The sequence below is a fragment of the Osmia bicornis genome, chromosome 5, assembly GCF_907164935.1.
Source record: "Osmia bicornis bicornis chromosome 5, iOsmBic2.1, whole genome shotgun sequence".
Lineage (NCBI taxonomy): Eukaryota > Metazoa > Arthropoda > Insecta > Hymenoptera > Megachilidae > Osmia > Osmia bicornis.
Window position 1 is genome coordinate 282,785 of NC_060220.1, and position 26,996 is coordinate 309,780.

Genomic DNA, 26,996 nt, shown 5'->3' on the forward strand with positions numbered 1-26,996 from the left:
GTGAAGCAATTGTTTCATTTTCTTCAGTTTTTATTAACAGATAAAATATATAAATAATAAATGAAATAATTGGCAGATGCAGAAGGAGAATTATGTGAGGGTATGTTCAGTTGAGACTTATAAAATTGCTCACAAAATATCTCAACCATTTATTCATTGTGAATTCATTTCTTAAGTTTGAAATCATATCATGCTAGTAATTTTATTAATTACCAGTATATTTTCAGTTATTTATTGAAATCACGCAATAATAATATTTTTTTTATGATTTCCGCATAATATGTTGATAAAAAGCTACAAATAACTTTCTTCTGACTTCATACCACGGCAATAGGTAACAGTTGCACGCGTGCAAAACAGGATAGCTGCATGCCAAAAGACACGGTGGTCATTTTTGCGTGGCGTTATTCTTGCTTAGGATTTCGTCTTTGTTGATTCTGACGAGACGGTGAAGTTGCTTGACTTGGTGCAGGCTCGACAATGGCTTGAAGGTTAGGAATTTCGCCTGCGGTATCACAGCAGTCATTCATTATAATTCCAGTACTTGAATGAATAAAGGCAAGGCTTCCTTCGCTAGAAGAAGCTAAACTAGCTGATAGTGGTGGGGATCTTTCTTTAGGTGACGCCGAAGATGCTAAATTGTTTAGAGTGGTGGTACCGCAAGTGGCGGTTTCTAGAGTACCATGAAGTTCAAGTATACGCCCTTCAAGGAGAAGATTGATTTCAACTTGCGCTTTATACTTTGATTCAACAGCTTCTAATTCAGCCTCGTGCTGATCTTTTGTTTCTTGCAAAAGCCTTTGTAATTCTACGAGTTGCGCTTCTTTTCGTGCATCTTTATTCTCTAGTTCACTTAGACGTACTTTTAATGCTTCTATAAGAGATGTTCGTGATTCCACTTGTCGCCGCAAATCTAAGAAACGTTAATATGTATCTAAAGTGATCCTTTCTTTATCATGGTTGTTAACAAATAATTCAAACATACTTACTAGTCAATTCTTCTGCGTATGACTTCTGTATTTGCGTTGCTTCTTGCTTGGTCATGGGTGAAAGACCATCTGTGCTCTCTTTCAATTTTAATTGTGCCTATGCAAAAAGAAATTTGAAATATTCCAAATTACATGAAGATATTTATGAGTAAAATTTCATCAAATATTACCTCTCCAAGTAGAAGGAACTTCTTCTGCACAGTATCAAGAGTACGTTCTAATTCTTTACTACGATCAGCAGCTTTTAAAGCTACCCTTAATTGATGCCCTGCATCGAATAGAGAAGCCTCTGTAGAACGAAGTCGTTGTTCACAGTCTGATACTTTTTTTTGTTCATTCGTTAATTCAAGTTCAACAGATTCCAGACGATTTTTCAGCGTCAGATTCTGTTGTTGTTCTTCCACACACTGTACATTAATTCAATCACGTTACTGTATGAATTTTAATTCACTAATCGATTAATAATAATAAAAATCGACTTACCTTGATTTGCCAATGATGTACTGTCTCTTTATATATATTCTCAATTTTACAAGCTTCTTTCTTGTTACGTTCTAATTCAGCCTTTAATCCTTCTACTTCTTCTTCCATTATTTTCAAACGATTAGTCTAGGTGATAAGAATTTTTTGTTTAGCGATAACTAGAGTAAAGAAAAAAGAAAAAAGAAAAAAAGAAAAAAAGAAAAAAAGAAAAAAAGAAAAAAAAGTGCCAGCGAATCTTATTTTGAGTAAATAATGCCAACTGACCAAAGCAGAATTATGTTCTTCTAACGCGCGCGAATCCCTCAGTTTACCGAGAAGTCTTCGATTACGTTCAGCATGAACTTCTCTACGCTGTCGTTCGAACAGCAATTGCATTTGCATAAGTTGTAACAACTGAGTTGCACATTCGATGTCTAATGCATCTTCTTCTCCTACTTCAGATTCTCCGTCGTTTTCTTTCTTTTGTTTTTGCTTCATTGTGTTAGTTTCTTCAAAGAAGTTGCTTTATTAAAATTTTTGTTAATTTAACGGGTAATACTTATTAAATTTATTCGGTACTAACTTGTTTTATCACCAGAAAAGTTATTAATACGCGTGCAAGCTTCGACATAGCGATCTAGCATTGTAGTTGGTGACAATCTAGATTTGGTATCTTTCTGGACATGGTTTTGCACATTCATTCGTGTTTTCTGATCTAAGATTCCGAGCAACAAATATTCGTAAGGAAGTAATTCAAACGTTTGGGTTCCAGTTTCCTGCAATTTTTTTGCCCCCATTATTATAGTTTCTTGATTTGTTTTATTATGACCAATTTGTTTTTGAATTTCGATATCGGGACAAGATTTACTTTTTCGAATCTATAAATATACATACCTTTTTATTACATTTAAATTCTTTTTCTTTTCCATTAGTAATATTACATATATATATATATACATATATATAATACTTAAAACATATTACCTTATAAAGTGAATTTGAATTTGTAAAGTGTTCTGAAGCCTGGCTCTGAGAGTATAAGCGCAATTGATAAACTCTTTGAGACAAATCTGTGAAAGCATTTTGGAATTTTTCATTATGTTGTTCTTGTCGTTCAATATATTTTGAACTTTCGAACTTTCCAGCAGCTTGAGAGCTTACAATTTCTAAAACCTGCAGCACAATATAATGTCGAACAAATACGTTTATAACTCTTTCGTCGATACACAGTATTCGTACAGAGAAAAATACATAAAATACAAAACCTCTTGATCTTCCTGCCACGAATCATTCTTCCCATTTTGATTCGTATCCGTTTCAGAAATTCTTCCATCTTCATCAACGTTGACAAATGATTTTTGTTGTGTAATAGTTTGCCTATCAGCCATGATCTTGCTTATCTTGTGCGAAAGTAATCCATGTGCACTGTTTCCATCTCCGCCTCCGATTAGAGAACCAGACACTGATGGATTTACAGGAACCGGGGTAGACGGCCTCGAACTTGGTCCTACGGTACCATTACCAAATCCAGTAAGTGCACGGACTGCTGCTGATCCCGTAGGTATTTGTCTTGTTGACAATTTCCGCAAATCCTAAATGAAATTCAAAGCGTTATTCTGATTATGTACTTCTTCAATTTTTATAAACGTACCTTAACAGGAGTTGTTTCCGGAGTAGCTTCAACTGCTGCTTCCGGAGGAGAAGTACCACTTCTATTGTTGGGTGTTGAAGGAGCAGATCGTTGTTCATGAGATGTAGCTGGAAACTGAGGACTCTGTGGTGGTACAGTCATACTGGGTGACCAAAAAGTATCTTCTTCACCATTAATAATTTCCGACGATGCTATTCCTCCACCAGCACTTATCGGAATACATACCGAAGAGTAATCTAAAAGAGTAGAATCACCTTCAGAAATGTTAAGAAAAAATATTTTATTTTTTCAGCAGGATTCACAAACCTAGAGGTGGCGTAGAACGTGAATTAGTAGTACTAAATACTTCTTCTCGACATTTATCTAACGTAAAACGACCACATTCTGCCATAACATCATGATGTTCCATTTTTTTCCATCTGAAATAGAATGAAATACGTAATATATATGTTAACTTTTTCTTATATTCTCATTAGTTTTATTTACAATATAGGACATACCTAGTAGCAGAAATTTCGGTATCTTTAGATGCGGTAACAAGTAAAGGGTGCATACGCACCGAATCCAACATAGGTCTAACTGTATGGGTAAAAGTAGCCAACTGTTCACGTTGCATATATTGTTGTTTCAAATATGAAATAAAGTTGCAAGGATACAAAGCATACAATCTATGAAACAAACTATACAGCCCTACCTATAAAAAAAATTAAAAAAAGATATTAATCAGTACTTATCATTTTTTCTTTTTACACCATTAACACATACTTGCAGATGTAATAAGTATAAATGATTTTTATCAATAGTCCCTGTTACAGTTGTAGAAGTAAAATGCATAGGAGATGAAGATACAGATGAAGATTGATAATGGTAATAAGAAGCCAATCGACCAAACACTTCAAAAATTTCTGAAAGATACGGTCCTAAAGCGGCAGGTAACATTGGTACCAACATCACCAAGAGAAGAAGCGCGCTCATAAGAGATAATGTATCCGCTTCCATCTAAAATTCATAAACCATAAGTTTATTCGATAATTTTATTTGTTACTTTGTTAGAATTTATAGTTGTACCTTAAGTAACTTGAGTAAATCCCGAAACAAAGTATGACTGGTAAGCTTGTACAACCAAGTAGGTTGACGACGAGCGATATGACCTAATAACGTAAGAGTTTGAATTCTTTGGCTGTTACTTCCTGATTTAGAGAGAGCTTCTGATAAGCGGTCTAAAAGATGTTTGTCATGAGGATCACGAACACCGGCTAATACCTCAACGGCTCTCAAAGAATTTGTTGACAGATAATAGTCAAAAAGACCATTAACCAACCAATTGTCTTTTGCTAAGAAAGTATGGAAACGATTGAAATCATATCAAGGTTATTAAAGAACTTGAAATTTATAACCTTACTTACTACATAAAAAGAATTCATGGAATACTTTTTTTATTTCTTCTACCTCTGCAAGTTTGTTAGATTCCAATAAGTTAAAGATATCAGCGATGCCTATTGAATTAATGTTCATTTTGGTGGCGGTCAGCGCTCCAATATAGACAAACGATACTTATCCTGATCGTCTGATCATATAATGGAAGTAGAAGCGAGTATAAAATTTAGTTTTATCCATTTGTCATTTGTTATGCGAGACAGGCTTCATAGGAAGCAGAAGAAATTTGGAATACCTGAAACAAGGGAATACGAAATTAAAATATATATATATATATATAAAATATAAATTAAAACATGAAATTTTTTTTAAAAGTTTGCTATGCATGAACTGTCAATTTTGTGAATCGGTACATGATTTGTAGTACTGTAACTTTGTAAAAAAGTAACTTTCAACGGTACCATTTTAAAGTTATCCAAACAAGAATTTTGTACAAGATATTCCTAAGTTATTGCTTGATATTTCATTCTGAATATATAAAAAAAACTGTTGGTTCAGTCCTATGATATTCGTAAAAAGGTCATTCGGAACAATGTCTGCAAAAAACTTTTTATCAATGTTACTTGGCTTTTTAAATGAAACGTCAAATCCTGATTCTTACTATAAATACATCAATGAAAATTAACAAGTTAACTTACCCGAAGCTCATCGAGTACTTGGAGCAATTTTTATGAGTTTTATGGCGACTGGTATACCATCACATATACATCAAACTCTGGTACGCACTGGTGTCGCCACAAACGAAAAGCACTACAGTCGCATAATTATTTTACCTACGTTCCAAAAACTATTAAAACTGGTACCGGCATTTTTTCTTTTCAATTATTCTGTAATTGCAAGTCAATACGTATTACACGTTAATATCGCAAACGTACAATAAAACCTGATATGTTCAAGTATAAATATATTTGTAAGTTTAATTCTAAGTAGACCAAGTTACTCTTAATAGTATATTCAAAGTCTATTAATCTTTATTTTAAATATAACAGTTTAAATAGTACACAGAAACTGTGTGAAATACCTCTGCTATTATTAGATAGTATATAGTTGCATGATTTATCAGTATGAATTGTTAAAATATCATGACAAAAAATATTGATTATCTTCTTGTCTTTGGATAAGACAGTATCGTTCATAGATACATGAAAAAAAAATTGTAGTTTTATTAAATTTTTACTGCATAATCTCAATTTTAACATGAAACTTACAAACTGTCAACTTGTGATTTCCAACAACAGATCCTCGTAAAATAAACGAAATTCCCTCTCAATTTTGTACTATTAAAATTGTTATTTGGTGTTATAGTTATTCTTAATTGTATCAATAATGAAATACAGTAAAATATTAAAGTTACAATTATGATATAAACATATTACGTGAGAAAGGAGAAATCAAGCACAAGGCGCTAATAGTATTACGCACTTGTAGCTTTTGACTAGTATTACTACATGGCAGCACCAAGGCTATATTGTGTAGGAAATATGGCGTAAAGTAAATGTCGCACATGTGTCAGTGATTTCGGTAAGAGGTCAAATTTTAATGCTGCATTTTTTCTCTATCAACGGGTGATAAAACACATTTCATCAGGGTTTATGTGACAAAATGATGTAAAGTAATTAATGAATTGTCGAGCAGATTATTCAGGTGTGGAATGTTTGAAACACGAACTCTAACTGTTCGGCCACATCTGCGTCTAATCTGATGCTTAATGTGATTGATAGTTAATGCATATAATTTAACATTAAACACAAGCGTAGCCATAGATTAACGCACTAATCTTACAACGACATCGTTAATGATATTAGGCGTTAAACGATAGTTTGGGTGGCGGTCTTTTTTCATACATCAAAGAGACCTCACGCGTATTGTGTTGGGTTATTGTTATTAATACATAAATGTAACCACTTAAAAATGTAAAATCTGGCACATAATTTTTTCTAGCATTAATTGACTCGTTCGTTTATGGCTATGGGAAGTTAATACAGATGTGGCCTCAGCATAACAAGACGAGTACTAAATACTTTGGCCAGCCATTTCATAAGATCTTCGATACATTTATTCTTATCAAGTGTCGGGTTAACAAACTGATTTGCTATCAGTTCGATGCTTTCGTTTTCATTAGATATGTATATCGATATATATTATTAAACAGTTATTTTATTTCGTTGATCGTCATGGAACAGTAAAGCATCATTCTAACTCACTTATATTGGCACGAGAGCGCATTCCGATCTTCTGAGTATTATGTGTTGAATTTTCGTTCATCTAGTCAATTGCTTTTTCATCGCATAAACATTTTGAATCGTGTTATACATTTTTCATCTTTCGTTTCCTCAACCATAACCGGCAGAAGTGTAAAAAATCTGTGCTCATTCTCTGTGAATTTTTAATTATTTTGTGATTTGTTTACGCAGTATGTGTTGTTTTTAGTAAAAATTTTTATCAACAACTGTTAACGATCTAGATCTTAGTGCAAGGTAATATCAGAATTTGATCTATAAATTTGTAACTCATCATATATGAATGGTTATTTTGTTCGTTTAAATTAAAAAAAAAAAAAAAAAAAAGGAAAAAGAAAAGAAAAGAATTATTTTATTGTGGTTGTAATAAACATAAGAATTAGTAATATTCAACCAAGGAAGTTACAGGTGATATGTAATTTAATGAAATATTGTAACAGTTTAAAATGTTAGTTTTTTTTAAGTTATAGCAGTATTTCATTTTCTGACTGTGTATCCTAACTTAACATTATTTTGGATCTTTTAGACTAAAGCAGTCAGAAGATACACGTGCATTGGATTCTAACATACACATTGATAAGAAGCGTATTATTTTTGAAATAGGATTATTAGGTAAGTTTTGATAATAAGAAAATAGATCTTAGAATTAATAAGATCTATGATATTTTTACTAATAATTGTTCAGATATTAAATAATTTCAGGTCTTTAACTATTTATTATTATTAGATATAGGTTTGGATTAAGTTAACCAAAATGAAATATGATCCAGTTTCTTTTATTAAGTTTATCCTTTCAATGATATAGAATATAGAATAGGAAAATGATAATAGAGTGAGAGAGAAAAAGGAAAAGAGAGGGGATTCTGATCTCAGAGAAGAGAGCCATTTTCCAAGTCTTCGTTTAGACATTCTAAATATAACTGGAGGTTCTATAGGCTTTCCTTACTGTGTCATACTGTGCAGAGTAGTATCTTACTGTGTTGCGTAGATCTTGCTCATTTTCTACCTTTAGTATGGCATCGTGCCAATTTTGTTTGTCTAAAAATTACTGATCAATTTATAATACTTTTAAATATTACATTTCTTAATCAAAAGTGATTCTTCCTTATTTTTATATAACACATATGATAATATTCAGTAGTGGAATTACTTGTTTGATTAATACTTTTAAGATCCGGTATTACAATATAAATAAAAAATATTTATTAGCACTTTTATGTTCTTTATTTTAATACGATTGAATTTTTGTAAAGTATATTACTTTCATTCTGTTACATACTGTTACTGTCTGTGATATTTTGTTATTAATATCTGGTTAACTGTATTTTTAAATGCTAATTTTATTCACACGTTTTATGTTTAATTTGGTGTCTCATTACAGACCATGGTTTGTATAGCTGGTCTACCATGCGTGATTAAGTTCAATCTATATAATGGAGCCAAAGATAAGAATCTTTCCAACATCGAATTTGTATTAAACGAATCTACTCGCGGCAGAGATCTTTACGATTATATTCAAGAATGTGGACAAATACAGCCTGACAGCTTTAAATTATATTTGTTGTCATCAGAAGTAATGGTTAGTAATTATGTTTCGCTTATCATGTTATTAATGAATCTAATTTATTTGTTCAAGTATAAATAAGAACTATTTTATTGTCGTTAGATTGATTTATCTGAAATGAAGGATAAAACAATGTCAGAAATTGGTGTAGATTTTTCCTACGCTCGAGATTCAACTAAATCTAAATACACACTTGTAGTTTTGGATTCAACCAGTACAAGTTTTTGTACCAATAGTTTGGTACAAAAACAAGTCGAATGTAATCTACCTACGTATAATCCACCGCCACCATCTCCTAATCATTCATCTGTATGGAGCGAAGGAAATGTTGACTTTAAAAGTCTCAATAAACCTGAAATATGTATGTAATTGCTTTTAATATTACTATAAATGAATATATATGTTAAGATGTTTGTTCATTATTAATTTTGTCTATAATAATATTCTTGAAGGTTATGTTGGTTTAGTAAATCAAGCAATGACTTGTTATTTAAATAGTCTACTTCAGGCATTGTATATGACTCCCGAATTTCGAAATGCACTGTATAATTGGGAATATGTAGAAGGGTCAGAGAAAGATGAAGCTAATAGTATCCCGTATCAGTTACAAAAGTTGTTTTTAAACCTACAGGTATAATATTTTTATATATTCGTGTAGCTTATGATACAGTTTGATTACAATAAAATAAATAAATAAATAAATAAGATTTTTATATTTATAGACATCGGCAAAATCTGCAGTGGAGACAACAGCATTAACAAAAAGCTTTGGTTGGGATTCAACAGAAGCCTGGCAGCAACATGATATTCAAGAACTTTGTAGAGTTATGTTTGATGCTTTAGAACAAAAATTTAAGAATACAGAACAAGCTGATTTAATTAACAGACTCTATGAAGGTATAAACCTGAATTATCTACATATATATTAAGGAGCCGTTTGTAATATGATATTTATATTGTTAGGAAAGATGATTGATTATGTTAAATGCCTTGAATGTAGTACTGAAAAATCTAGAGAGGATACTTTTCTTGATATTCCATTACCAGTAAGACCATTTGGTAGTAATGTGGCATACAGTAGCGTGGTAAGTTTATATGATACATTTTAAATAATTAAATTAATATGTTAACTATGAATGCATGGAAAATTTATATTAAACAGGAAGAAGCTTTAAGAGCCTTTGTACAGTATGAAACGTTGGAAGGAAATAATCAATATTTTTGTGAAAAATGTAACAAGAAATGTGATGCTCATAAAGGATTAAAGTTTACAAAATTTCCCTATCTTTTAACGCTACATCTTAAGCGATTTGATTTTGATTTTAAAACTTTCCACAGAATTAAGCTGAATGATAAGTAAGTATAGATAAAAAGTAACGATCTTGTTTATAATTTTTCTTAATCTTTCGTTTCATGTTCTAAACTTATGATTTTAGGGTTACTTTTCCAGATATATTAAATTTAAATCCTTTCATATCCTCGATACCAAATCAAGAATCTCCGAGCAGCGATGAAAATATTGGTTTAGTAAAATGCGATGATAGTTCGACAACAGATAGCGGTACATTAGATGATGATTATGTCCTATGTGAAAATAATCTTTCCAACAGTAATCATTCGACAAATCACGATCAAGACGATGATGAAGGTACATTGATTTCCTAATCTACGGGCGTTGCAAGATCAACGATTATTTGAACAGTTTATCTTTAGGTATAGACATGAGTAATGGACCGTCGACATCAAATTGCACAGTACACAATCATGAAAATGAAAAAAATCGTAATAGCAGCAGTGCGGCTAAAGGACCTTATAATTATGAATTATTTTCAATTATGATCCATAGTGGGAGCGCTAGTGGTGGTCATTATTATGCCTACATCAAAGATTTCAGAACACAAGAATGGTTGTGTTTTAACGATCAAAGTGTAACTCAGGTATCCAAGATCAGATTTAACAGTCCAATATTATATCACACACATTGTGTTACATAATAATTATTTTAATTGTAGATCACTCATGATGATATTCAGAAAACATATGGTGGTGGTCCAAGTAGACCGTATAGAGTATCAAGTAGTTGTGCCAATGCGTATATGCTTATGTATCGGCAGATCGATCCTGTTCGTAATGCTTTACCCATGCAAGTGCAAGATTTTCCGAAACACATACAGGTAACATAAAATTCAGTAAAGGTGAATTTATTCTATTATATTTGATATTATTAAATTGCAGGAGTTGTTGAAAAAGATGAAAGAAAATGAGGATAATGATAGGAAAACTCGTATCTCACAACACGAAAGTCACACGCTACGTATCCCACACGACGAAAATCGTATGTCACAATACAAAACTCGCACGCTACGTATGTGTGTCCCACTCCATGAATTCGATTCTCGTGTAAGTTACTTTTCTCGTAAAGTAAAAGTGCACTGTGTACGTCCGAATGAAAATATTCTACTGAGTCATAGACTTCCCTTGCCGCCCGACGCAACTTGGGCAGAAACAACAAAGCAAGTTTATAAAAACTTCCGTTTAGAAAAGATAGTAGATTTAGATCAGTGTCGTTTAGTTGCATACGACGAGTATAATCACGAAATCGTGGCCAGCTACGAAGGAAGGGAAAACGAAACATTTGAAAGTATTTCGAATAATCGAATAAATAGCCTGTTATTAGAAATACGTGATAAAGATAAAAAATTCGAATCATATCCAAGAGGTAGTATTATTTTATCATTAACTAGAGTAGTACGCATACACCACAAATAAAAAAAAAAATACTAGTATGTATTTCCATTTTAATATTTCAGGTATCGTTACAAAAGTATTTATTGTTGATGTACCTACAAGAGAACTTATAGAAGGTCCAATAATCGTACGAGCTTTACTTACGCAAACTGTAAAAGAATATAAACAAATGGTTGGAAAGAAGATCAATATAGATCTCAGTGAGATGGAGGTAGTTTTGCGAAAACATGGAACAGATACTACACTCGTGTCGAATAGCGATGTTGATCTTCAAGCTGCAGGGTTTTGTAATTTGGTCAACGTGTTCATGTCTAGTATGCTGGATACCGAGTATAAACCTTTCTTTAACACAGCAATATGCGGAATTGTTGAAGAGTTAGAAAACATCATAACGTTACGTATAAAGTTACCCGATACAAGTAAAGGTAAATAATACGATACGATTATTAACGCGAATTATAATTTTTTTTAGCATTATGCTGCATTATTTTATTCCTTGGTGAAATATTTAGAAATGCTGGAAGATTTAAATATCCCACCATTAGAAGAGGAACCTAAAGACAAAGAGAAACCTGTGGTTTCAACCAGTCCATCCAAAGTAAGTGTTAACGACTCGAATCACGATGCTGGTCCGAAATCTAACGAAGTTTCAAAGAGTGGAAAAACTACCGAAGATACTCCTGTAAGAAATCCGAGTCCACAGTTGGGAGAAGGTGAAGAATGGAATACTCCTGAACAAAGTAATAGCGAGGATAGCAGTCTCAGTGATAGTGATAAAACATTGGTCGGGGATGCTCCGGAAGATGATGTTTTTCAATTACCGTATCTTCCTTCAAAAAATCGTGCCATTAAAATGCTAAATCATATTGGACTTGAAAATTGGGACAATGTTATCGATGATTCGGAATATTATGTCAAAGTCACCCCTTACATGAGTAGTTATCGAAAGTGTACGTACATTTAAGTTTGTTTCGTCAAGTATCTAAGAATAAGATAAAACTTTTTCATAATGATTGTGTGTTAATTACAGGTTTAAAGGTACTGGTTGATAAAAGGATGACATTCAGTACCTTAAAGAAACATTTAGAACCTTATGTAGGTGTACGTTCAGATTATTTCAAAATATTTCGTTACTTTAACGAATCTGGCGAATCTCAGTGTAGTCTATTTAATCGACTTGTTTCCTACGAGGATGAGGAGGAACTTTGCATAAAGCTTGGACGTGCTCTACGCAATGGTGAATTTACAGTAAAATTATATCAGTTTTTCATTGATTCACCTGAGGTATTAAAACACAGAATATTAAAATTGTTTGATAAATTCTTTATTTTCTCTATTATATTAAATAATCTTTTTCTTCCGTGTTTTCACAGCCTTACAAATTTTTGTGCGAGTGGATCCTTTCGGAGGGTATGCAAGTCGGTCAAGCGAAAAAAGAATTTTTGGCAGAGATTAAAAGGAAATACGATATAGATATTCCATATGAAAGGTGTCGATTGAGGAAAAAGTGTTTTAGCAAAGCTGCAAAAGTATTTTTAGACGATCAGAAATTCGAGCTTCCATTCTATCCGCAAGTCGAAATGATCATACAAGAGTTACCTGACAAGGAGCCAATTACCAATGGCAATCAAGTTGTTTTATTTGTCCGAAGATGGTCTGTTGAAACAATGCAACTTGCACCACTTCAGGAAATTGTTTTGGATAGAAAGTCTGCAGAGGAATTGTACAAAAAAGTATGTGAATTTCATCAAACTATAATTTTTATTTCTACCAAAGGGTTTTCAATAACTAAATGATACATTTTTTACATTTTTTACATTTTTTACATTTTTATTTAGTTGTCATCTATATCGGATATACCTGAAAAACATATAGAAGTAGCAAAAGCAAAAGGTTCTTTCTCATATACGTCAATCGTTCGAATTCAGAATGAATTAGAGTGGAACGAGACCATGATTGATATTGAACCTAGTATTCAAGATGGTGCTGAGTACATATATAGGTATTTCTAAACATTATCTATTCATTCAAAGGATCAGAGATATACATACAGATCAATGTTAATTCGTGGATTGTATATGTTAACAGGGATAACAGGGAAACAGTAAAGAATTTAACACGGGAAGAGTTCAGTGAAATAGCAGTTCAAGAAGTGTCTCATTTATTACCACCTTCCTCGGCGCCACGTTATAGTGCGCGGAGAGAGAAAGCGCTTAGAATAAATTTGGATACCGAATGATCGTCCATCGAACATGTATCGTTTGAAAAACAATTGTTAAATAGGCATGTGTGGGAACATGAAACACGTACAAAGTGATTACATCGTGTCAGGTATTTGTGGAATCAAATATTCAACAATCACAAAATATTCTGTGCTTCGACAAGTCTTAAATATTTCAAACCTTCCGGGCTCCCAAGGCCGATTTTCACTTCTGGAATCAATCATTCATTAAATGCTATTCTAAAAATGTTTCGATGCCATAATGGTCATCAAATAGAAATTTTCCATAATCTACAGATTACTAAATTGCAAAATCTTCTTAAAGAGCACAAATATATACTGATGAATATAATCGAAATACTAAATGTCGGTAATTTACAAGAAAAAAAAAAGAAAATGAAAAGAAAATTCAATTGCTTGGTGATAATCCGAATTTAAATTATGGACTTCTATACATATAATATACATATACGTGTACAATTGATATATTCAGAGTTCCTGCAGATTCATTATTTTCACAAAATTCCTTGATACATTTCTTAACCACAAGAATTTTCACACATTTACATATCTGTATTAAAAACCGTTTTAGGTAAATGTTTTGTTTTAACAAGTTAAATATTAGTGTTGGATTACAGCACAGAGTATATCTGTTTGTTGATAAACATATATCTGACACAACAATAATTAACCCTTTTAATGCCAGTATAGGTTAAATTGCATTCTTACAATATTCATAGAATCATAAGTCTCAAATTCAATTGTTTAATGTGGTAGTAGCAGCGCTTAGAGATGAGTTAGCTATTAATTAGACGAGATTAGTTATGAATTTGATTATATTTTTGTTCTTTAATTTGAAAATTGTATGTCATGCTTCATATTGTTTTAAATGCATTCAACATATTTTACTCCATATAGTTTATTGAGAATTATAAACATACAATTGAAAAGTTTTTAAATATCGTTAGCAAGATACTTTCAATTCATTAGTTTCATTCATTATTTATTGTTTAAATCTAGATTTGATTGCGCCACTACTATCAAATTAAGGAAACATGTGACTATGAAGATCGATTTTGATCAGGCATGTATCCTACAATCTGTTTTAATTTATTTAATTATGTATGTTTATCATTCATTATGTGTTATCTGTACCACTTGAAAAACAAACAAAAAGTACATTTAACTACTCTGGCACTACTGTTGTTTCCGACAAATCGAGTTTTCAATGTAAAGAGAAAAAGAAAAAAAGATTTTCAAAGTAAGTCCACCAAATTTACATTTTGTATGATAGACCAATGCTTGTAAATAATAAAACTTGTGGAATCGAATAACGATATCTTTCTTCGTATCACCATACGTAATAGAATATAAAATTATGTTTGTATATTGTACAATAACGTATTGCATGTATGTAGAGTACACCATCTTCTTGCATTTATCAGCAGCCTAGCTTGGCATTTTTTTTTCTCAATTCCACTAGTAGATGTTTTGGTGCTGAAAGGGTTAAATACAAAGTTGTTAACTATTCTTATCACTATTTAGAACGTTTGGTAAAAAGAAATTGTACCTTTCAAATGTTATTGGCCATTGTGTAATCAACAATGTTCTTACACTTTTCAGTACAATTATAATTTATATTTATGCTGTATTTACAATGTAAAAGCCCAGTTCAAAATACATTAAACAGCCTGTTATATACAAATATGACAATCTAGATATTTATAGAACGAAGAGTATAAGAAAAAAATTCCGAGTTTTTTACAGGAAAAATTTTATTGAGGTATATTATTATGAAATTGAACAAAAAAGGACATCGTGTGTTATATTTCTGTTGATTCTGTTAAAATGAATTAATTCTTTAGTCAATTTTTAACCATTATTGCCATTACTTCGTTTTATAGTTGCTCAAAATTTTTTAATAATAATATAAATATGAAAAGTGCAAAGATTTATATACATAATTTGTTTTTCTTATATTTCATTGTGTTGAAAATTGTTTGAAGTTGAATGTAACTGATGCAACGAATCGTATTTTATTCTTAATATCGGAATTACAGCGTGCGGAGCTCACGTATTTATTATAATAGTTTTTATTTAAATTTATTTAATGATAGATGTTACTTGTATTATACACTATATACATATATTTACGAAACATTACAATTATTAATAATTGAATATCAAAGTAAATTGATGCATTATACGCTACTTATATCAATTTATGCTTGTATTCGTTGAGTTACAAATATTTCTTTCTGTCTTAACGCGATTGTTATGTTCATTAATATATTTTTGCGTGAATAGTTTGGAATGGTCTGAATAAATATTACATTGAAAGTATTTCATGTAGTTTGAGTTTTACATTTGCCCGCATATTAACTTATTAACATTTACAGAATTTTCGGCATACACCAGTTTTTGCGAACTGATTCTGAGAGCAAACTGATCAGATATTTGACTCTATAAATTATCAGCATCGCTCTGAAATAAATCAGTACGTCTTCGGACACCAAAGAGAAAGGGTGAGTGTATGTACGGTTTTTCGACGGTGGTGCCATCTATACAAAAATGGTTCAAACTGTTCAACGACTTACCGATCGATTTTTTGGAACAGGGAACACTGGCGCCCTCTAGCGGGAAGAGGCGGAAACTAGCCGGCAAATAGTTTCCACCCCTTCCCGCTAGATGGCACCCTAGCCGGAAGGAACAATAAAATATGATTATTTATAATTTTTCTTAGTGTATTTCGTTTGTAAATCGTTTGAGATTGATTTTGAGTCTATCTTAAACGTTTGTGACAAATTACTTATTTTGTAATTAATAACTTTATTTCAGTCATGATGTGAGCCGAAACTTTTTAGTAATTATATATAATAAACAGATTTTGCGATAACTGATAACTGTAATTGATTGGAAATCGTTTGTCATTTACAAATATATTATTTTCATTGTTTGTGAGTGAATAATTTCTTAATTATTTACAAGTGCGGGGTCCTCGAAACCCCGCATAGTATAACAGCGGGGTCCCCGAAACCCCGGTTTAGTAGTTCCGCGGGGTCCCCGAAACCCCATACCGGGGTTCGCAGAACCCCAGTATAGTGCTGCAGCGGGATCCTTGAAACCCCAATTGGGGTCCCCGGACCCCCAGTTGAGTGACGAGATGGCGCCATCTATCGGCGAAAGTCGCAAACTAGTCGATAACAAGTTTCCACGATTTGCCGATAGAGGACGCTAGTGCTCTACTGTAACGGGGTCGCGAGGAACCCAATTACGCGGGGTTTCGAGGACCCCACTGCCCGTCTATACAGGGGTTTCGAGGACCCCACTGTCCTTCCATCAGGGGCTCTAAGGACCCCGGCGCCCATCTATGCTGGGGTTTCGAGAACCCCGCTGACCTTCTATGCTGGCATTCTGAGGACCACAGTTGGGGTTTCGAGGACCCCACTGTCCTTCCATCAGGGGCTCTGAGGACCCCGCCACCTATCTATGCTGGGGTTTCGAGAACCCCGCTGACCTTCTATGCTGGTATTCTGAGGACCACAGTTGGGGTTTCGAGAACCCCGCCGTCCTCTTACGCGGGGGTTTCGAGGATCCCACTGCCCGTCTATACCGGGGTTTCGAGGACCCCACTGTCCTTCCATCCGTGGCTCTGAGGACCCCGCCGCCCATCCATGCTGGGGTTTCGAGAACCCCGCTGACCTTCTATGCTGGGATTCTGAGGACCCCAGTTGGGGTTTCGAGAACCCCGCTGGCCATCCATGCTGTGATTTCGAGGACACAGCTGCCCTTCTATGCGGGGTTTCGAGGACCCCACTACCTGCCTATACAGGGGTTCTGAGGACCCCGGACGGGGTTTCGAGAACCCCTCTCCCCTATTTTACTCTATTTTTAACGCTTGTGACGAATTGGTTTTTTTCATTGTTTGAGAGCGCAGGCCACCGTGGTGGTTTTAGTGGTTAAAAATCCCACACTACTTCCGGCCCCTCCCCAGGGGGGCTGAAGGTGTCTTTCTGAAGATTTCCACCACGTTAAAAAAAATGAAAAAACAAAAAGGGATATTTAAGGAATGCACGGGGCGTTAGGAATGCAGGGGTGTAAGGAACGCAGTGCTATAAAGATACTGTGATACAAGGGGTACCGAGGGACTGGTAAAATAGGTACGATTGTTATACCGGCTGGGGTTTCTCGATACGGACCTAGTCTTATCTGAGGGTGTCTGAGAGCCCCTTCGGCATATCCTGTTGAAAACTAAGGTATGTCCAGTCTTTTGCCTCTGTAGTCACTGGTACAATTCAAGGACCGCTTGAAAACAAAAATATGTCCAGTCTTAGTGGATGAGGTGTTAAATTATTCGTGTGGATAAAAAATAAATTATATTTACTTTTATTACATGCAAAATATGGTGTACTTACATTTCCCATCGAATTTAACGGAAGAGGAGTTAATGCTGCAAGCAAAGTATAATAAACTTAAAAGGAAGGTACAGATAGGTTATGTTTACTCTTTGACAGTTCAACAGAAATGTAAATTCTGTTTTAAAATTCTATCATCTTCAATTTCTTCTTTCGTACTAGCTTTAATTTCTTGTTTTAAGAAAAAGGCATTGCAAGATTTAAAATCTCCAAAACAAGAGACCGAACGTATACCACAGACCCCGAAAAGGCCAACAGAAGCAAGAGATGCAAGAGAAGTTGCTAAAAAGCTAATAAAATCGGGTGTAATCACAGCTCCAAAGACTCCTAAAAGACCAGAGCAATCGTTTAAAAGACCACGTGGATTAGTAAGAAAATTAAACAGTACAGAAAAAACAGTAAGCTCTTACCAACCATTCTCAGCTACACAGATGGAAGAGGAAGAAACAGAAACAGCACGGCCAAGGGTTAAAGATTTGTACGATAGTTTTGTAAGCGCTCAAGATACAGAGGATCGTACCGGTGGCGATACGCAATCGGCATCAAAACAGGAAACAAAACCCCGCGCGGGGAATACAATATTTGTATGCGGTTACAAAATATCAGAAGATTTTTTGAAAAAACATTTTCAGACATTTGGAAATATTATTAATATTTCAATGGAAGCAGAAAAAAAGTGGGTATTAGTTTCCAACATTGTTTCAAATAAAAAAGTGTGAAATTTTATTAATATGCAATTTTATTTTTTAGCCGTGGATTTATAACATTCGATAAATCGGAAGCGGCTGAAAGGGCAATAAGTGAGATGGATGGTAGCATGGTATCTTCGATTCAGTTAAAAGTATCGTTAGCACGGCGACAACCTATAATTGAATCTATAAATGACGTTACGTCTAGCTCTATGTGGTCACCAATCGCGGCAAATTACTCTCAGAAAAGTGTGCACAAAGACAGGAGAGATCTGAAAGTGTACGAGGAAGACCTTTTTGTGTGAATGCAATATTTTTAATTTATCCATCTTGTTCTAGAGTATGTTGTTACACGGTTAGAATATTCGGAGTCTTGGTTTAAAATAAACTTGTACATAGCTTCTGTTACTTTTAAAGTATGAAAAAAAGGTTTTTTTTTGATTAAATTCTACTCCTTTTATGATACCACATTACTACTAAGTTGATATAAAATTTGTTATACCGTTTGTCCTTGTATTTATTAATTGCTGACTTTTAAATGATATCTGAGATTTTCATTTTTTTCTACAAAGGATTTGCGTCGATAAAAAAATAGTTACAACACTCGTATCGATAATAGATATTTGTAATTGGGTGGTACATGTGTATATATCATGTGTATATACACATATGCAGCACTTAGCAATTAAGTACAAGTATTCTCGCAGTAAATGATACGTGGGCATTAACTTTTTTACAAGTATCAGTCGGTCACTATCGTTTACCGGTTGTATTAAACATTTAATCAGAGAACAGACGCGTTACCTTCTCTGTTTCTGTTGTACGTTATCAAGCTTATTCTAATTTCTATTATTCTATTAGCGGATTCTCGTTACATGTATAAATTGACATGATAAAAATGATAGATTCAAATAAACATATAGCTTTGAGCTGTTTAATGATTTCCTTTATTTCTGTGCGTTATTTAGGCGGATTAAAATAATCCCAGTGATGATGATGCGTTACCGTTCGCGTGCTACTGAACAAGAATATCAATAAGCCAGTGACTAACAACAAGATGGCGCATATCGTTAGTTCGACCTCTCGGATCTTCTCCCTGGATTCTTCGCCTACCATGGAAGCCGTGTACCGTACGAAATGCCTCATGGCTTTGATACACGCCAATCGTAGAACTCTGATTAATTGTCTCGCGCTATCCGACACGGTGGCCTCTGAATCTACGGGTTGACTGGTCAGGGAATAAAATTGACTTGGAATTTGTGAAGCTGGAAACGCAATGAGATGGGTACCGGTTAGAGGAAAGGAGGGTACGATCGGTGATTGAGACGTTTCCCTTTGGCTCTCCCTCTCGGATACCTCGGTGTACGAAGTGTAAGAGATAACGGCACGTTGCGGTTGCGTCTCGCTGGTGATGCCGTGTCGTGCTATATTGTCGGGTGTGTCCGGTGTTACAGAGATAGCAGGGGGTAAGGATCGTACCGGGGAAGCGGTTTGTCGCGCTGGAGATACACGTATAGGGGACGGTGATCTGGATCTTGATTTCCGACTCTTTCGCTCCGATCTTTCCGGGCTGCTCTCCTTATTATCTTCATCTCGGTGCTCTGTCATCAGCGTGGAAAACTCGGCTGGTATCTTCGAATCGGTAGATCCTTCCAATTGTTCGTCGCTTGGTTCGAACATTCGATCGGAGGAGAATCTCGATTGCATCGCATCGTCGTCTGTTTTCGTTGTTCTAGACGGAGGAAGGGAGGCGCGGGATTCGTCCACGTTGGGCTGCTTAGCGGTAGCCGTGCTCAAAGAAAGGAGGGATTCTGAATCAAAAATTCGTAAGGACGTATCTTCAGTTGGCTGAACGACAGAGGGTGATTGTGTTGTGAGAAAGATGTCTTTGTCGCTGAACTCTACTTGGGTGACTGATAATGTGTGCGTTACTGGTATTTCGTTATCTTCGACGTTTGCTCGTGCAATGGACTGTGTACGTGTGCCGGACATTTCTTTGTCCTTCGTTTCAACTACTTCTCTTTTAACAACCTTTTGCTCCTCGGTTGGCCTCGACTTCTCCGCGTCCAAAGGGCTTTCCTGGACCGTCTGCTCGGCTCCTGGTTTCCGTTCCGTTTCCTCCTCGATCGGTCTACCTTGGCGAACTTGGCTCTGTTGCGCTTGAGAAGCGGCCACCGTTTCCAAGTGACTTCTAATGGCTATCAATTCCTTGATGATGGACGGAGACAGACCCTCCGCTAACATACCCGTCATGCTCTTCAACTCGGACGCAGTGATAACTAACGTGTCCACTTCCGACGCGACAATTTTCCCCGCCTCTATCTGCGACACGTTCAAACGATCTACTCGCAGATCTCCAACCTCGAGGTTACTGATTCTGACAGGCTCGTTCGACGATAGAGCGGAATGGACGGACGGTACGCGCGGATTTTCTTCGCGAATACGTTCCCCCAAGTGTGGCGCGGACAGGTGTCTATCTTGAAGATTTTCCATTTCGCGTGCAGGCGACGGGGACTTCAAGGACACGGTGTCGTAGGGTAGTTCCGTTTCTTCCTCCCTGCGCATACGTTGGGAGATGATCGACAAGGGAGGAACAGGCGGTGTGCTTACGTTGGATGGACTGGGTATTCTTTCGGTAGAGACCATGATCTGAGAGCCTGACACGGAGGGGGCGACCACGAGTTTCGCCTGAGTCACTTCCTCTTCGATCACCATGTCGTCGGGCAATGGATCGGTCTGGGTCGCGGTCGTCGTCTCCGCGATGGACTCCTGGTTCACTGCACCCGCAGAACGTTCCAGGGATCTATCCTTCCTTACTCTGGGTGGTCTCGGAGGAGCTGGCAGTGGACGCCCTTGCATTTTGCTTAGCACTTCGTCGCTGCGTAGATCCTTGTGTTCCCCGTCGTCGGAATCGATCTCTATGTAGGGGGCAGACTCTGCTGGCTGAAGGGTTGTCGTCTCAAATTCATCCGTCAGTATGTTCATTTCTCTGGACATACTTGGACCCACCAACGTACTGTAGGCGCGTTGAGGACGTTTAGGGGCTACAGGTCTTGGGGTCGTGGCGAATTTGTCTTTTTTTCTACGCGGAGGTGGTGGCCGCGGTGGTTTGTCTCGTTTCTCTATGATAGCGTAGCCCGATAGATCTCTGCCAAAGTCTAGATCGTCTCTAGGTATATCCTCCTCTACGTACCCTATCTCTGGTAGGGATTCAGCCCCGTGGGAGGTCCTGTCCTCGTCCTGGGCTACCGAGGTGCCTCTGGACCTAGATCTCCTCTTTGGCGGAACTGGCGCTGGTTCCATGTACTCCTCTTCTCGCAGACGCGTGGCCAGCATCCGAATGTTCTCCTCGCTGGTCGCTATGATCTCCTCCGCGGTGTACGCTTCCTGGTCATCTGGCAACTGATCGGTGGGTGGTAATGGCAAAGGTTTTTCGGGAGCTGAATCAGTTGCAGCCCACTCGGTGTGTCCGTTGCATATAGCCGCCAGCTCACCGTTCCTTCTCTCCGACGTGGGTGTTTCTTTGCGTAAACGTTTTCGACGAGTCGGTACGACGGGCGGAACAGAGGCGGGCGAGGGTGGTCGAGGCGTATCCGTTCGTATCTGCGAGCGACTACGCTGAGAGGACTTGGACTTTCTACGCACGGGTTTCACTACTACAATATCGTCCAAGGGTTCGATCGGTAATTCCGGTGGTTCGCCTTCGGTCTGATAAACTATCCGGTGCTTCGAATCGCTTCTGGTGCGTTCAGGAAACTGCTCCTCTATGGACTCGCTGCGGCGAGACCTGTTTGGGTCTCTTTTGGGTCTTGCTGGCGGCATCGCTTCGTACGACTCGATCGAACCCTCTTTTTGTTTTTTTCCCAAGGATCTGCTCCTGGTGGGACGCTGCGGAGGAGCCGGCATCGAGGCGTCGCCCACAAGTATGTGACTCTGTTCCGCTCGAAGGGCGTCTCTGATCTCGGTGGTCAGATACTTGCCCAGATGCGTGTCGTCCTGGCTGAGGAAGAACTCGTCGTAATCGATCTCCTCGATAACCCCGCGACGTCGTCGGTCGCAGGAGCTGCCACTCGATTGCTGTTGCTCCCTGTCCGACTGTGCGGACGAAGGTTCCGCTTCCTCCTCCTCCTCCTCCTCCTCCTCCTCCTCCATCTCTTCGTCGTACTCCTCCTCCTCCTCCTCGGACGGTGTCTTGTGCACCCCGTATCTTCTGGGGTCCACCATCACGAACGTTCCATCGTACCCTTCCTCTTCCCTCGCTCGTAGAACCGCTTCCAAGGAACGCGATCGTTGAACCGCTCTGATTTCATCCCTGGCAATCCGTTCCTCCGCTCTCCAATCAACCTCACCCTCTTCCACCTCTTCCTCTTTCTTAGTCCCTTTCAAGTATGCTTCCGCTGCGTCTTGGTCCTGATACAACCTGGCATTCGATTCTGGGATTTGTTCTCTATCATAGGAATCATCCTCGGTTCTGGAAGCCTCCGATGTCGGATGGGCATGACGCTCGGAGATTTCAGGAGATTCCTGTTCGTAATCCATGTATTGCAGCTCCTCCGGCCGTTCTTTCTCCTCCCAAGGTATCCTGGTGTCTCCTTCGAATCCGAGGGACAATCTAGGCTCCTCTCTCGAGGGATGACGCCAGGGTGGCGACCTCTCCGCCGCGGTGTCCGCGCCCGAACGATCCTCGTCGATGTACGCCGTCGTGTTCTCGAATCTCCTGGTCCATCGTTTGCTGACGACCATCCCTTTACGCGGTCGAGGAAAAGTAGCGCTCTCAGCGGACTGCGCTCGTGAATCCTTCGGCGTAGAGGTCGCGTAGTCGGCCTTGTTCTTCGATTTCCTATCGAATATCCGTGGGTACGTGGAGAAGTCGAAGATGTTTCTACCACGAGAACCCACCGTCGGGTCGGTGGAGCGTTCGTTAGGGGGAGGCGATCTTCTCGTACGAGCTAAGGCGTTCTTCAGGTTGAACTTGGGCCTCTCGGGCAAATGAAACTTCGATCGATCCGGTAGAGAGAATCTCGGTCGTTCGGAGAAGGATGATCTGATTCTGTCCATTCGGCTGGGTCTCTTCTCGGTCCGCGATTTATCCGACCTACCGCTGCTGGTCGACCTGGTCTTCTCGGCTCTTTGACGTTCCGGCAACGCGAACGTCGGTCGTTTAATGTTCTTCAATCGTGTGCGCAGCTTACCAGCTTGTGTCTTCAGCTTGTGGGGCAAACCGCGTGCACCGCGACGAAGGGGCAGCTCCTCCAATGCTAACGAGTCTACCTGAAATAAAAGATTGGCAATCGTTGATTCATTGGCTGATCGATTATATGCGGAAAAACGTGATCGTATAACGTAACCAGTTTAAGAATGGCTTTCGCTGTTGCGTTGTTCGAGAGATATTTGAACCTACTGCGAGTTGGGCTACCGATGCCCCTCACCTGGTCCTTGACGCAATACAATCTTTGTTTTGCATCGCGATCGGTACAGGCATTTGAAGAGAAACGAGGAGGGCACTGAGGGGGTAAGTATGCGGACTTAGAAATAGCATCGTCAGGAATGAAAATAAGAGTAGAAGAAGATGGAAGAAAAAGCGATTTCCCTTTCGAATGTTTATAATTAAAGGTTTTGAAAAATTAAAAATTTTTTTACACAAACTTTGAATAGTAGAAAAGTTTAGCGAAGGAAGTAGTTTGAATGGATCAGAAAACTATTAACGAGTCCTCCGTCGTTCGAACTTAAAGAAATCATCTTGTCTCGAAATAATGATTATTTTTTCTCCTCGTTACAAACGAGGCCAGAGACGGGATCTTTTAACGCGTTATGTAACGCGACGAACGAGAGAGAGAGAGAGAGAGAGTTAACGATACGACGGATTGGTCGATGATGAATTCGCGGTTGATCGTCGCGTTTCGACGGGATTCTGGTATTTTTAGGGGAATTGTGCAACCGATGGGAAAAGCCCGAATTTTCTGGAACGTTGCGACGATGATTGCACAATGCCTCGGACAGTGACACGTTGGCTCCAATGCTTTTTATACGCGTGTTTCGCTAAATATAGTCCCGGTTGGTAACAAACGGGAAAGCCTCGCGCGACATTCGTCGTGCTGTCTTCGTTTTACAGTATCGTAGCCCTGTTCGAACCTGAGGACTTCCTTGAAAATAAAAAGAATCAAAGAAAATACTTGACGACGCGACGCGACGCGGCGAATCTAATTTAACCAGTCTCCTTATTTTCTTTTCTCTTTTATTTAAATTAGACATCGTGCTGTTAAATTATTACCTAATTAAATGAATTAACCCACCTGACTAGTGTTAACTTCGCCATCGGTTCTAGACTCGGCGCCAGGTGTGGCAGCATTAAAGAACCGTTCCTCCAATCGTTCCTGAAGTTGCTGCGGAGTTTCCAGTTCCTCCGATGTGTCGCCGGTTTCGACGAGTTCGCGAGCCTCCATCGCGGTGTCCTCGATCTTGCCATCGAGAGGAAGGATCAGTTCACCGGCTCGCGTCAATTCCGGTGGCAGTCGTGCCCGGTCGTCGATGCTTTCGTCGCTGTCAGCGACGGGCACCACATCCGTGTCGGTGATTCGCACGACCGGCGCCGACGCTGCTTTGGGCGACGGCGACGGCGACGGTGCAGCGATCGGTTCGTACTCGTGCTCGCTATTATAAAAAGTTACTCTTTTTTTCCTTCTGGCTCTGACCGGCATTTTTCACTTCGTTTCCCGTCAACTATTCCCGGCTAATTTTTATTGTTAGTAACTAATTTGTTAATTAATATTAATTGCGCTTCTTCTTTATTCGTTAGAATATAAAATTACTGAGACGGTTAATACTGGTTCGGAAGTCAGTCTTGTTAGTTGAGCAAACGGGACGCTTATATCCGCCTCTCTTTCACTGGAGGGGACTGTTTCAGTAGTATAAGTAGACATTGGTCGGGCGCAGTTCTCCAGCAGTGATATAGATGAGCGTTTTGATCGCGCACGAGGGCAGTGTCGAAGGAAGACTAACGTTCAGCTGATCGTCTCTCCTTTAGATTCAGGTACGTGTTTATCCCAGGATCGTGGGAGTGCTGTTACAGTGGTAAAAATTGATTAGTTTAAATTAAGGTATTACCCTGATCATCTTCAGGTATTCCCGATCCCCCTCGGTTCATCCCCAGTCAAGTGAACCGTTATCATGATTTTCCGCGGAGATGATCGATACCTGTGCTCCCATTACCGCGATACAATGTCGCGTTTATTCATCATCCCCTTTCTCGAGAATGCATCAACTTCCTCTCGTCCTCTCGTGCACTCGATTCGCACACGCGTTCCTTATTTTCTATACAGCATACACACGAACGTTTGGACGCGGAACCGAGCAAGCTGATCGAGCTGATTCTATGTATAGCCAGCCGGGCGAACCTTAAATAGCTGCGGCGGTGCGCAAGCATAGTCGAAACGCGTAACCCACACACCGGCTATGATCATCGTGCGTGTGCATGCCGCGTCCGAAAGCTCGACGGATACGTCTGGAAAATGCTGGGATCTTGGTCATTTATCCGAAACCCGAAACCCGAAACCCGAAACCCGAAACCCGATCAAGGTTTAAAAACGTTCGATCCCGAATGGACAGTTCAAGTTTCGTCGAGATAAGGCGTAATTGTAAATTAAGATCACCACTGTTCATCGACACTTTATGGAGTTGAAAAAATTTCTTTCTAAAAAATAAAAACATTCTTTTGAAATTGTTCGGGCAAGGTAATACTAGCTGATCGGGATCGAACGCGTTAAAGGGAGATATGTTGGAGTTGGAGGCGACGTTGAGCGGTATTTCTCTGTTTAGTTACTGACCTGCAGCGGACCGCAGGTGGCTGCTGCATCGTCCTGGACGGCGGTCTACCGAGGAGAGCACGTCGTTCCGGCAGAAGCGAGTCGCTCTGGTAGTACTGACAGCCACAACGGACCTCGCGTCCGAGGCTCGACGTCGACGACGCTCGCGAGCCGCGTCCACGTTGCTCCCGCTCCATCCCCACCCCCTTCGATTCCACTTGTCCACCTCCAGTCTCCTCTTTCTTCGGTTCCTACCTGACACCACGTAGACGTGGCCGACCGCCACGCGCTGGCTATTCACGATCCCGCCTTATCCTCCTTCTCGTTCGTCTGGTCGTTACACCCCCATCAACACAGTGAAAGAGGGAGAGAGTATGGCTCCTAGAGCAGACCGCTGCTGCAGCGGCTTCTAGGCGACTCTCTACCCTCTGACCGTCCGAGAAACACCGACTCGGACATCGGACATTGGATTATTTATAGAAACCTTTCGTTTCGACACGGCCAGCGACACGAGTTCTCGTTCTGGCCAGAATTCACCTGTACCGGGATGATCATCGTACCACCTGGCGGACTATTCGCTGAAATCCACTGCTAAGGGGAGGGATGTGCCTCGCTAGACGCGGGAATTCGATTTTCTTGCACCGCGACGCCTGGCGTCGCGTCGTCGCTTTCAGTCCCGTCTACTTCCTCGGTTCATCTGTCATTTCATTCTGTAATTTTGTAAACCTACCTTAGGTGGTATACTATTTTGTAACAGTGCTAGGTATTATACTACTTA

At 38.5% G+C, this 26,996-nt stretch overlaps 4 protein-coding genes across 12 annotated transcripts; 2 read left to right on the forward strand and 2 right to left on the reverse strand.

The window, feature by feature from the left end:
* Positions 1-125: 125 nt before the first annotated feature.
* Positions 126-5,840, reverse strand: LOC114882646 (hamartin). 4 transcript variants are annotated; one of them, XM_029199532.2, is made up of 17 exons: positions 5,748-5,828; positions 5,561-5,650; positions 5,178-5,366; positions 4,509-4,774; positions 4,171-4,436; positions 3,868-4,101; positions 3,603-3,796; positions 3,409-3,521; positions 3,103-3,338; positions 2,717-3,043; positions 2,436-2,624; positions 2,035-2,329; positions 1,737-1,960; positions 1,473-1,598; positions 1,160-1,396; positions 990-1,086; positions 126-913 (listed from the first exon to the last, which is right to left on the reverse strand). In XM_029199532.2, the coding sequence occupies exons 4-17, from the start codon at positions 4,615-4,617 to the stop codon at positions 405-407; spliced, it is 3,156 nt and encodes a 1,051-aa protein (XP_029055365.1). In that variant the 5' UTR covers positions 4,618-4,774; positions 5,178-5,366; positions 5,561-5,650; positions 5,748-5,828; the 3' UTR covers positions 126-404. The 4 variants fall into 4 exon arrangements, with proteins under 4 accessions (XP_029055365.1, XP_029055367.1, XP_029055364.1 ...); XM_029199534.2 differs by lacking the exon at positions 5,561-5,650 and having other exon boundaries at positions 2,035-2,227; positions 5,748-5,840; XM_029199531.2 differs by lacking the exon at positions 5,561-5,650 and having other exon boundaries at positions 5,748-5,840.
* On the forward strand, positions 5,426-15,655 carry LOC114882645 (ubiquitin carboxyl-terminal hydrolase 47). Of its 6 annotated transcripts, none has more exons than XM_029199529.2 (18): positions 5,426-5,449; positions 7,306-7,391; positions 8,161-8,358; positions 8,446-8,704; positions 8,796-8,974; positions 9,066-9,240; positions 9,307-9,428; positions 9,506-9,699; positions 9,780-9,991; positions 10,057-10,280; positions 10,356-10,517; positions 10,579-11,062; positions 11,154-11,516; positions 11,604-12,041; positions 12,122-12,375; positions 12,465-12,824; positions 12,930-13,093; positions 13,180-15,655. In XM_029199529.2, the coding sequence occupies exons 3-18, from the start codon at positions 8,164-8,166 to the stop codon at positions 13,328-13,330; spliced, it is 3,936 nt and encodes a 1,311-aa protein (XP_029055362.1). In that variant the 5' UTR covers positions 5,426-5,449; positions 7,306-7,391; positions 8,161-8,163; the 3' UTR covers positions 13,331-15,655. The 6 variants fall into 6 exon arrangements, with proteins under 6 accessions (XP_029055362.1, XP_029055358.1, XP_029055361.1 ...); XM_029199525.2 differs by lacking the exon at positions 5,426-5,449 and adding an exon at positions 5,976-6,060; XM_029199528.2 differs by lacking the exon at positions 5,426-5,449 and adding an exon at positions 6,072-6,183.
* Positions 15,656-17,581: 1,926 nt separating this feature from the next.
* LOC114882730 (negative elongation factor E) lies at positions 17,582-19,354 on the forward strand. The gene is made up of 3 exons (XM_029199697.2): positions 17,582-17,795; positions 17,910-18,403; positions 18,478-19,354. The coding sequence occupies exons 1-3, from the start codon at positions 17,706-17,708 to the stop codon at positions 18,719-18,721; spliced, it is 828 nt and encodes a 275-aa protein (XP_029055530.1). The 5' UTR covers positions 17,582-17,705; the 3' UTR covers positions 18,722-19,354.
* LOC114882725 (proteoglycan 4) lies at positions 19,024-26,738 on the reverse strand. Its single transcript, XM_029199689.2, has 3 exons — positions 26,240-26,738; positions 24,710-25,067; positions 19,024-23,687 (listed from the first exon to the last, which is right to left on the reverse strand). The coding sequence occupies exons 1-3, from the start codon at positions 26,413-26,415 to the stop codon at positions 19,377-19,379; spliced, it is 4,845 nt and encodes a 1,614-aa protein (XP_029055522.2). The 5' UTR covers positions 26,416-26,738; the 3' UTR covers positions 19,024-19,376.
* Positions 26,739-26,996: the final 258 nt, after the last annotated feature.